General features: G+C 40.8%; 1 protein-coding gene across 6 annotated transcripts in view; it reads left to right on the top strand.

Annotated features, from left to right (window-relative positions):
* DCLK2 (doublecortin like kinase 2) overlaps window positions 1-12,286 on the top strand; it is a 96,405-nt gene that overhangs the window by 66,658 nt on the left and 17,461 nt on the right. For all 6 annotated transcript variants that reach the window (XR_005105635.1, XR_005105634.1, XM_037396365.1 and 3 more), the window contains 3 exons: window positions 1,419-1,488; window positions 2,437-2,545; window positions 9,385-9,442. Coding sequence is in view for 4 of the 6 variants with exons in the window: in XM_037396365.1 (XP_037252262.1) it covers window positions 1,419-1,488; window positions 2,437-2,545; window positions 9,385-9,442 (237 nt within the window). In the remaining 2 variants the exon portion in view is untranslated. The remainder of the gene's footprint in view (window positions 1-1,418; window positions 1,489-2,436; window positions 2,546-9,384; window positions 9,443-12,286) is intronic.

Here is a 12,286-nt window from a genome sequence, read left to right as displayed (position 1 = left end):
TAGCTGATCTGGCAGCTCAGCTGCCGCTAGAAACTTAAGCATTCATTAGCATTTCATGAGCTTTTAGACAATATCCCTATCTGTCAGTTCAGTTCTTCCATTGACAATAGTGTTAATGATTTAAAATATTCAGCAGTGTAACCAGACAATGTCGGCTAAAACGGAAAATGCTGCATTTGCATTCCTGGTGTCATGCAAAGCCATTTCAACAGACAGTGAGCTTAAGGCAAAGTATTTTAATCCTTTATGTGGTGAGTGGTGAGAACTACTAGAATAGCCCATGAAGAAAACAAGATACGGAACTTCACAGAACAGCAAGAAATGTTATGTAGAGTAGGGGGAATGATCTAAGCTATATTTTAATTTCATAGTTTCATCATTTCATTTCTTAACTGTAATGGGAGAGCTTATAGAACAGTGGTGCACATTCAGTACATTTTACTGTTTATGGAATTCATTCCTATGCCTCCACCCCTTTCTAAAATAAAAATAGATTGGTGTGTGTGTGTCTGGGCAGTATGACAGGGTGACTTTAAATAGAATTGTGAAGATTCAGATTGAATACCCATTAAGTTGTTAGTGCAGCAAAAGTAGTTTTCTTCAGCCTTCACCCTTTATAATTGTGTAGGTATTTGATTTTTACAGTTACTAAGACTGGATCTGTGTCTGGATTCACATCAGACATGTAACTTGAATTGGTTGTAGATGTCATAAATCATCACATCCGTAATAACCTGAAATACAGACCACTAGATTACCAAGCGGGTCTCACTGTTGTAGAAGTACCTGGCCACCTATGTCAAAATTCTCTTCTTTAAATGAGAATTAGTAGGGCCGTGCAAGCATTCCTACATCGCCTTCCTAGCATGCTTCAGTGCTCATCTGAAGAGAGCAGATATTGACAGAGTTCAGGTAGGGAGACCTCAGGCAGTGCCAGCTATGACGAGATGCGTTAGCCTTCAGCACAAGAGCACATGCTTGCTGCAGTGGGCACTGAATCGTTGCCTGGAGGTGGCTCTCTGGCTTATGTGGAACCGCGTGCCAGAGTGTGTTGTAATGACCTGGTTGTGTAGAATGAGGAGGGAACGTTGCCTCGACACACGCTGGCTCTATAGTGTTTAGATGGAACTTGGTGCAGCTGGAGGGAATTTTCTTTACTGTTTACTGAAGTCTGTTCAGCTACCAATCTAAATAAGAGTAGCAGGGCTGAAACATATCGGTGCAAGTGACAATGATGTATTGTAATGATGATGAACTGTGAGAAAGCAAGAATGAAAATAAGATGGGAGTGGAAAAGTAAACTGACTCTGTATAGGTGGTTTTAGGGTGACTTTTTTAACTTCTCTTTTTTTTTTTTTTTCTCTGGCATCTTCTTGTGATTATGATCAGAAATAATAAGTTCTTATGTACTTCCATAGATCTCTCCACATGGTGGGTCTTCCTCCAATGTGAATGGTGTACCTGAATCACATTGCCAGAGTCCTGAAGGTAAGGCGCCAATAATTGCTAACAGTCCGTGCAAAAATTTTCTTTTAGTTGGCAGTTAGTTTAGCACTTTTAGGTGGTTTCTGATGATGCCAAATAATTTTTTGTTCTTTTTGATGCCCTGTCGACAACCTTATCTTGGAAAGATTCTTACTGCATTTTCTACATCAAGGCAGTAAAGCTAGGAAATAAATTCTGTTCTTTGCTTGTCAAGTGGTAGCATTTTAGTGGGCCCTGTTGTTCAACAGTCACTATTAGCATTTGAGTGATTTTGATCGTGACCTGCAAAGTATCATCAGAAATGTGTTTGTGGCTGGGTTGAAAGTGGAGCCCTCCTCAAAACAGCACATTGTGCTTCAGGTAGAACCACTAGCCCGTCAACTGACATTACCTAAACTTAACCTTTCATTCTCTATCTCTTTAAAGCAATGTGGGGCTTTTAAGGTATTTTTTAAAATTAATTTTAGAGTAAATGTTAACATTTTTTAATAATGAAATAAGAAGCTATCAAGCTTATTTGCATTTTGGATGTTTCAGCAGCAGCTAAGGGAACTTGAAGGAATTCAGCAGATAAAACTTTTGATTCTTTTACATGCATTGTAGATTAATCTTGTTTGCGTTTTTGCTTTGAGTATGCAAAAAGATATTTCAAAAAAAGTATTTTGAGTCGGACTGAGGACGTTCTAACTGCATTCATTACTTTTAGAATATGTCCACCACAAAAACATGGTGACATTTAGTTTGTGTGCTAAAAGGTCAAACAATTCTGGTTAGTCCTGTCTTGTTCTTTCTTACATTTGAGATAAAAAAAAAGGAATAAGCTGTGAAGAAAACAGCTTGCTTTGAAGTTTTGTTTTGCATTTGTTCTGTGCCTGTGGAACCCATTGGGGATATGTTGCATCCTGCTGACACTTCTCTTCAGCTTGCGTTACTGACCTTGCTCTTTTGCAGGTGTGAATGGAAACAAGTGCTCAGGGTCATCTACCATTCTTGAGAAGTATAAAGTGGGGAAGGTGATTGGTGATGGCAATTTTGCTGTTGTAAAGGAGTGCATAGAACGGTGAGCAAGGAAACTTTTCTGTACTGCTGTTTGCTTCACTGGGTAAAGCCCTGTGCGTTGGCATGATTTCATAGGGAATGTGATGAGATGAAAGCAAAGGGCAGTTGCAAAGATATGCCTACAGGAGAGCCAGGCATAGAGAAACACACAGAGCTTCCTATGTATTATTCCAGTAAAGGGATATGAGAGCAGCGGAGGAACATGGCTTTTTATCCCCAAAACTAGAGGAGGTATCACCTTCTAATGGAGGCTCTTAAGGAAACCCCACAGATCTTCAAGAAATCTCCTCACACAACAGACTGTTGTGGATGGTGGGCAATTGTATGTGGCATCTAAACAGTCTTTGTGAGACCCCACTTCTGCCTCAGCAGTTCTGCTGCTGTAGTATCCCTACTGCCTGCTGCTGAAATGATTTTTCACAGCTTTCAGAATACTGTGGGCAAAGTATGCTTAAAGACATGCTGTCGGTGGCTATTAGCCTGTGCTACTGTCTCCCTTGTGCTTGCTTCTTCTGTGAAGTAGTGCCTGGAATAGCCAGAGACTTCTCAAATCAGCCCTTTAATAGTCCAGACTCTGAAATATTCTTGTGCCTGGTTTCCCATAAGTTAGACAGGGTACCTTTACAGCCCTGTGCTGTGTTACTGCTCTTCCTCTGCAAGCTTTGTGTCACACTTCGTTGGTGTTGCAAACATAACAGATGATTTGACTGTCGCTTTCTCTGTGTATTTTTTAGAACCACCTTCTGCTGTCTTCATCAATCTGAGAGTTATGTCAGCCTCTTAACTGTTATGAGGAATCTCTAACTTGTACACAAATACTGGGCAAATTCAGCAAATGTCTGTAAAAACCATAGAAATTACAGGAACAGGTTCTGTTATTTCGTCCTCATCTGCTGATTTTATTTAAATGAAAAGAAAGATAATTATGAATGGAAACATTTCATTCCAGTCTTAGCAGATCGTAGATGCATAGATATTTTTTCTGAGCCATCCATATGGCCAAAAGGGTTGGGTACTGAGGCTGATCCTGGGGCCTTCTATACTGAAACATAGGTTTCTGCAGCCCCTGTTGCTTTTTCTCAAAATAGTTGTTTCCTCATACTGTATCTGGATTGTTTCCCTCCATTACTGAGAGTAATATTGGCAGGTGGTGTGTAACACAGTGTCTAATACACCATTCGGGGGTTTATAGCAGCAAGTGACAATTGTTATTTTTAATATTATTTTGAGAAACTGATGTGCAGGCATGTAAGGTTTATAGAGTAAGGAATAAAGACTTAGGCAGCAACTCCTAGAGTTACAAGCACAGTCCTGATACATAGAAAAAAATGGCTAAATGTGATCTGAATATGCTACACTTACTGCTCAAGGAAAGTTCCTGTTGCATGTGCAGGTTTCAGATAATGCTTCTGGTCAGTGTAAACATCTAGATTCCAAGGTCCTGATTTTTTTTTTTTCTTTTTGAACAGTTTCTACCAAAAAACTCTGGTTCCTGACAAGCATTACCACATCAGTGTGTAATCACGTCCCTACTGCTTTAAACACTGCAGGTCTGTTGCAAAAGCCATGAGAAGGCAATATAGCCAGCTGAGTTGCAACTGGATTCCTGCCCATTTAATTTTGTAAGAAGCTACACGTGAGAGGCTTAAGTGAAACTGAATAGAAGAGAATAGAACAGAATATTTTAATTGGAAGGGACCTACAACAGGCAAGTAGTTCAACTGCCTGACCACTTCAGGGCTGACCAAAAGTCACAGCATGTTGTTAAGGGCTTTGTCCTAATGCCTCTTAAACACCGACAGGCACAGGGCATCGACCATGTCTCTAGGAAGCCTGTTCCACTGTTTGACCACTCTCTTGGTAAAGAAACGCTTCCTAATGTCCCGTCTAAACCTCCCCTGGCGCAGCTTTGAACCATTCTCACACATCCTATCACTGATAGCAGGGAGAAGAGATCAGTGCCTCCCTGTCCACTTCCCCTCCTCAGGAAGCCATAGAGAACAATGAGGTCACCCCTCAGCCTTTTTTTTTCCTCCAGACTAGACCAGCTCAAAGTTCTTAGCTGCTGCTTGCAGGATGTTCCTTCCAGCCCTTTCACCAGCATTGTTGCCTGCCTTTGGGTGCATTCAAGGACCTTAACAACCTTCCTAAATCGTGGGGCCCAGAACTGCAGATGGTGCTCAAGGTGACGCCACCCCAGCACCCAGGGATAACCACCTCTTTGCCCAGCTGGTTATGCTGTGTTTGATGCACCCCAGGATGCAGTTTGCCCTCTGGGCTGCCAGGGCACATCCCTGACTGGCACTGAGCCTGCCCTCAGCCCGACCCACAGATCCCCTGCCGCAGGGCTGCTCTCCTGCCGCTCCTCTCCCAGTTCATACCCGTGCCTGGTGTTACTCCATCCTAGGTGCAGAATCCAGCATTTTGACTTGTTAAATTTCATTCCATTAATCATAGCCCAGTCTATCTAGATCCCTCTGCAAGGCCTCTTGTCCCTCAAGAGAGTCAACAGCACATCCCAGAAAACTTGCTGATGGTGCATTCAACTTCTGCATCCAGATCATTGACAAAACCATTAAACAGAACCAGCCCTAGGACTAAGACCTAAAGGAACACTGCCGGTGACCAGTTGCCAGGCAGCTGTAGTCCTGTTCACTACAACCCTTTGAACCCTGTCCTTTAGCCAGTTCTTCGCCAGCACACTGCATACCTGCTCGTCTCACGGTTGGACAACTTGTCCAGATGCCTTACTAAAATCCAGGAAAACTACATCCACTGCCTTCCCTTCATCCACGCCGGTGAGGGTAAGGTGAGGGTGACCTTATCAAGAAGGATATCCAATTAGTTAAACAGGACTTTCCCTTTGTGAACCTGTGTTGGCTATGCCTAATGATTGTGTTGTTTTTTAAGTGCCTTTCAGTAGTAGCCAGTATGATCTTCTCCATCATTTTTCCAGGAACTAAGGTTAGACTTACAGGTCTGTAGTTCCCTGGGTCTTCCCTCACACCCTTCTTGTAAATCAGAAAACCGTTGGCTATCTTCCATGAGCAGGGACCTCCCCAGGCTCCCAAGACCATTGGTAGATGATCGAGTGGAGTCCTGCCATCACATCCACTGGCTCCTTCGGTACTCTGGGATGAATCTTACCAGGCCCCAGCGACTTGGGAACATCCAGCTGGTACAGCTGGTCCCTTACAATTTCAGTGTCCACACATGGAAAGTCACTGCTCCTGCGTTTGTGGTCCTACAGCTCAGGGGACCAGGCAGCCCAGGGCCTCTCAGCGTTACTAAAGGCTATGGCAAAAAAAAACGTTGCTTTATTTTAGTCTCTGTTAGTCAGGTGACAGTCTTCAACAAGTAGCAATCCAGTGTTTTCTTTAGAACCCCTTTTGCTATTGACATACTGACATACTTTAAAAAGTCTTTCTTGTTTTCTGACACAACACTGGACAGTTTCAACTCTTAATTTAGCTTTGGCTCTTCATGTCTTCTCCATGAATATATGAAGCACAGCTCTGTAATTTTGCTGCGAAGCTTGGCCTTGCTTCCAGAGATCATACAACTTCTGTTTCCTCTTGAGCTCCACGAGGACTTGCATGTTCAGCCAGGCTGGTCTTCTGCCCCACTTGCTTTACTTAACGATGCAGTGGGATTGCCTGCTCCTGTGCTCCTGCAAGGTGGTTCTTAAAGACTGCACAGCAGTTGTGGACTCCTCAGCCCTTAAAAGCAGGTCCCAGGGTACTCTGCCCGATAGCTCCCTGAATACTTTAAAGATTGCTTTCTTGAAATCCAGCACAGCAACTCCGCTGTCTTTTTTTCTCATTACACCAAACATTTTAAACTCAACTATTTCATGATTACTGTGGCCAAGACAGACACCTACCATCACATCCCCCTTGAGTCTGTACTCACATCTTTCCTAGTTGGCTGAGTGCCTGTGACAAGATCTTCTACAAACTTCAAGAATTTCCAAGACCTGCTTGTCACAGCAGTATGATATTCCCAGCTGATGGCTTGGAAGTTGAAATCTCCCAAGAACAAGGGCTGCTGATCCAGAAATTTCTCCTAATTACCTATAGGATTCATCAGTGCTTACATCCTGGCTGGACGATTGGTAGTAGACACCCACTACAGTGTAGACACCCTCTGCTTTGTTTTCCCTGCCCCTAATCCTCCCCAGAGGCTCTGAACCACGTCATCGCTAGCTGTAAGTGCTATACAATCAAACCTCTCCCTTATGTATAGCGTGACACCTCCACCTCGCCTGCCCTGCCTATCCCTCCTGCAGCCTGTAGCCCTCCAGCCCAGCACGCCAGCTGTGGGACTCATTCCACCAAGTCTCACCAATACCAATGACAGGGAGCTCTGGGAGCTGACCAACCCTTCCAGTTCATCCTGTTTGTTTCTCATACCACATGTGTCAGAGTACAAGCATCTCAGCTAGGCTCCCAAGCCCTCCATGCTCCCAGGAACAGTGTAAATGTTCAGACTGGCATTGCTACCCTCAGGTGATGCCGTGCCAAGCTTTGGCTTACCTACTGTGATCCTGCTGCTATCCCCTTCCCCCATCAATTCTGGTTTAAAGCTCCCTCAGGCAGCGCCGCCAGCTGATGCCCAAAGATGCAGTTTCCCCACTGGGATAGGCAGATCCTACCGGGCCCCAGCACACCTGGTCTCTCGAAGGCTCTTCTGTGCTTGAAGTTTTTGGCGCAGGCATGAAATGAATGATGCTTCTGTGTTTTCCCATGTACCCTGAAACTGCCACACATCCTTTGTTATCTGTAGAATGAACGCCATTCATGAAAGACCACAGGTCAAAAGAATAACGTCATTTTTCATTTTCAGGAATATTGACTGTGCGTTTTGGGAAACACTGAAGTTCCACTGAAAATGGGACAAAGGATGCTAAGTCACTTGGTTTCAAAACATCATCTGTGCTTTTTGGAATGAGGGGATTAGAAAAAAAAACCCTGCAAATTATTAAGAAAGGAAAAAAAAGGCAAAATTAAACTAAAAAAACCTAGTTTTATGTGATCCAATCTTAATATTTAATGAAGCATTATTAAATTAATTTCATATATAAAGCAAATATGCAACAATAGTTGCTAATAATGGCAATGAGAGAAGAAATGCCAACTATAAATGCTTGTCTTTTAATTCCTATTAATTATTTTACTTCATTTTTGATAATGTTGTGCTTAGAAACCTTAGTAGTGGAGCCAGGATCCTATTATACCAGCTGTTCTACAAAAAGATTACGATGGTCTCTTTGGTAAAGGGTCCCTATATGTCTGTATTTAAAGACATGAGTCAACAGATGGACACTGACAGCGAGACAGAATAATACCAGAAAGCTGTCAGATAATGCTGGTGTGTGACAGGCAGTGGAATTAGCACACAAATTATGTGGATGATATCCAGGGTATTTTCTTAAGTGCTGTAGCAAAGGACATTTGCAAGAGGGATTGGAAGTTGGTTGATGAGTTGGTTTTGTGAGTCGTAACTCCTCTTTCTACACAGCTTCAGTGCCAAAGATTTGCTAAGTGGGTTTTGCTGGTCAGTTGTTTGCAGGCTTTCAGACAATGCACTTGAGTTGGTATAACGCATAAACTGTGATTCTGAATTACACACTGTATTCATAGTGGATTTTACATTGGGTCCGTAATGTAAGAGGATGACATTTCACAGGTACCATTTAGATAACACTTCCAGATCTGGTTGTAACTATGACAACCTCATAGATACAGCTGCACTTCCAGAGCAGAGTTCTCCACAACGTTTTTTCAATAATGGATAAATCACATGGGAGACATTAATTCAGTTCCTTTTTTTGTAAGGTTTTGATTTTGACTAGTGTTATCTAATATCAAAAATATAGTGAAAATTAACCTGGAAGTTTAATAACATGCCTGACTCTTGCTTATGTAATTGTCTCCTGTGTTTTCTGCCATATGTGCTAGTGGTGTTCTGATGCACGCTGGAGTCTGTAGCAGACACAACACAAAGTAGTAGCAACAGGGCCTTTCAGCATTCTCTTGTGATTTTTTAGTTCATCATTAATATCAGTAGTAATGTCATCTTTGTTTTTTAAAAAAAAGGAAAAAAAAGGTAATTCATTTGTGTTGCTTTTTTCTCTTATTCTCCCCTTCTGGAAAAACTGAGATTTTTACTCCTTAAAGGAACAAAAGGCAAACAAGAGTGCCTTTCTTTGACAGGATTTACTGAAAACAGTAATCCTTTTTACTTTGTATATAACCACCCATATATGTCATGTGACTTTAGATGACTGCTGAAGAATCCCACAGAATAGTTAAAGAAATAGAGAAAGAATATACAAAATAGAAATGGTCAAAATCAGTGCCTAATGAATTCTGTGGGATTTTAGACTAGTGTGTAACGAACTGTGGGGTTTTAGCTCTGTTGAAGCCTATTGAATTTTTCCACTAGGGTATCAGTCTTTCTGCTGCTCACTTACACATAAATGCGTATGATTTTAACTTTAAAGCCTCCCAGTCGAACAAAGCTAAGTGGAAGGCTGGAGTCAAATTTTGCATGTTGCATTAAAGAAGTGACGGAGAGTTGTGCCAGGTCACAGAAGAATGAATTGCAGCTGAAGCCTGGGATTAATACATAAAGTAAGAGAGGTTGTGGTAGTCAGGGAAACAGCAGGCACAAGTGCTGCTGAAGAAAACAAAAACCAAAATCAAGTCCATTTTGTGAATTTTCTGTCAGCAACCTTCCATGGGGCAAGACATTCTGTTACAGTAATGTATTCTTACAGATAATGCCACAATTAGTTGAGTGGTTTCTAATTAATGGTTCTTGTATTTTTCTTGCTAGGTCCACAGGAAAGGAGTTTGCACTGAAGATCATAGACAAGGCTAAATGCTGTGGAAAGGTACTGTACAACAATTTGCATGTGTAAGAAAAACAGCAAAAACAGAGCTAGCAGCTGCTCATTAGTCATAAATGGTGGGTGTGTTTGGGTTTTCTGACTATTTTCAGAATATCCGTTTAAAAGGATGATAATGTATCCAAGAAGCAAATCATAGAAGTAGTGAGTGTTAATCTACTAGATAATAGAGTAAAAACCAAACAAATTGCCCTCTATTTTATGGGACTAACAAAGAAAATGCTAATGTGTGTCCAAAATACATTAGAAAGATTTTGCTCTATAAAATATGAGAGAGGAAATTTGCAGCTGTGTGTATTTATGTAATTCCCATCCCTGTCTGCCTCTTATTTTTATCTTTTAATGGCTGTACATGTTCCTTTTATATGCAGAACATAGGGAAAGATATTTCTGCAACCATTTATTTCTGCTTATGTAGTTTCACCATCCTGTATAACAAAGATCTCTTAACAACAGAGATCCTTAAACTTTTTTAATTCAACCTCAAAAAAAAAAAAAGGTCCAAAAATGCTTGTAGCAGAACACCATGTTACACCGAAGCAAGTATCTGAGAGTGTCAGACTTCTTCACCTTCTTCCCAAGTACAGAGATTTTAAAAAAGGAAGAAAAAAACGTCCAACCTACAGCCAAGAATGTAGACGTTGGCATATATAACAACAAATCAAAGACTTCTCCTGTCACGGCTTTGTGACACCTTAAAACCAAAGTGCTCTCCAGAAACTTAGGAATCAAATGCAGCATAGTTTAGTGTTAGCTACAACAACACTGAGGGCACGGTATTAATTAGCAATCAAATTCTGTATTAAAGTATCTTTGAGAGTAGGAAATACACCGTTCTGTCAAGGATAACTGAAAAGATGGACTTTTTGATGCAAGCACGTTATTTTTTTATGGAAATTATTGCACTGAAATGATTCTGAAGGTAACTTTGCCACCAAGGCAGGTGCCCTTTTTGTCAATTACATAGAGTAACTGCTCTGAAGTGTAATTCAGAGCTCCAAATGCTGAATGTGACCTTGTAGGAAGATGTAGCAAGTCTGTATGTTTTTCTTTGTATGATAAGGAGTTGTATATTACTGTACGCTAATGCATTACCTGCTGTGATGACTTGCTTTAAGTAGAGGTCCTGAAACAGAAATGCTTTATCTATGCACATTTTAAATTTTGTGCTAGGAGATGAGCGTTCCCGCCTCACCATCACTTTATCTCGTAGTCCCTAGGTTTATTTAAGGGAAAATTTAGAAAGAATTCTCAAATGTATAACCGCAAGAAAAAGTGCTAAATTGCCTTTTTGAGATTAAAATGTTGCCATTTCTTTGGCTGTGGGAAGGGTGACCCAGTGTGTTTCACTGCAAAAGAGAACTTTTGGGTGATGTGTGCAGTTTGCAGTCTTAGTTGCTTTATTATTACTTGTCTGAGTCAGCGCTTAGGTATCATAAATTGGAATGGTCTAGAGACAGACAATCCATTTTTTACACAGATTTTAGCTATATATTCTATTTATAGTTCTCACTGCTTTAAAACAAACAAATCACCCCCAGGGATGTAGACTTGTCTGTCTTGGAGGACCTGTGTCTGTATAGCCACCTACAGATGTATGTGTATGTACCAGCAGAGGACTGTTGTTAGGAAGATGTTTATACCCCTTAGGACAGTGGCAGAACTGTCCAGGAAGAATTCCAACAAAGAAAAGAATGAAATTTTGCTACAGCTTACTCCTTCCTCACTCTGTTTCACATGCCAGCATAAGCCCTGCCTTAAAAACACCCGTCTGGTCCAAGTACGCATGACTCTTAAGTTGCTCACTGCTCTGTAGCAGTTTATGTCCCAAAACTTGAATCTTAATGTATTTGTATCCATCAGTGGATCTATCTGTGTTTCCAACTTGAATGACTAATGTATTTTCTACAAGCAGCTTAAATGTTAATTATACAACAATTTCTCTGTAAATAAATCATATTAATGTAGAATGAAATCTATATTGCACTATCTAGGAGAACTTTACAAGTCTGAGATTTATTTTTTTTTTACATGAAAAAATATAGCAAAAACAGTGGGGTGGTTGAAAACTAACTACGTATCAGCATTTTGAGGAAAGGTATTAAAATGGTAGCTCAGCAATATTTTTGAGCCTTTAAAAAAATATATTGTTTATTTTAAATAAGCATTACTTATGCCTGAGCTTTATTTAAAGCAGTTAACAATTTATTCAAGTGAAACAAAGAAAGCAGAGGTAAAGCTCTTGTGCCTCGGTCATATTTAATGGATGCGATAAATTGAATATGTTACCTGTTCTTTAGGTAGAAAAAGCTATAATAAGATTCTAGTTTCTGCTTGGACTCAACGCTGGTTTTGAATTTACAGGCTTCCATCCGTAAGGCTTAGTATGCTGTGGCTGTTCACGTTTGTCTGTTGATGAGATGCAGCATCGTGTTTAACAAAACTGCTTCATGTTTGTTTGTTTTTTTTTCTCCAGAGCACTTTGCTTGGAGCAGATATGTTTGTTCAGAATGACAATTGATGCTCTTTCAAACTGAATTTCAAAGGTGTGACTGTTTAACCCATATATGCCGCACCATACTCTCACAAAATGAGATGCACACATGGCACATGGTTTCTGAGTTAAATGGCCACATAAAGCTTTGGCAAAAACACAGTGCGTCTGTAAATAACCCTGGAAATAAAAGGTGAAATGATAGCGTAAGATCGTCAATCACTGCCTAGGCACAGTGGGTCACATCTCCTAGTGCTCTGCTCACAAATGCATGAAGTGCATGCTACTAATCAGTGCATTAAACATGAGTAAGTTCCAAGGCCAGTGACATGATT

The sequence above is a fragment of the Falco rusticolus genome, chromosome 1 (assembly GCF_015220075.1).
Source record: "Falco rusticolus isolate bFalRus1 chromosome 1, bFalRus1.pri, whole genome shotgun sequence".
Classification (NCBI taxonomy): domain Eukaryota; kingdom Metazoa; phylum Chordata; class Aves; order Falconiformes; family Falconidae; genus Falco; species Falco rusticolus.
This window is presented reverse-complemented; position numbering and strand designations above follow the sequence as displayed.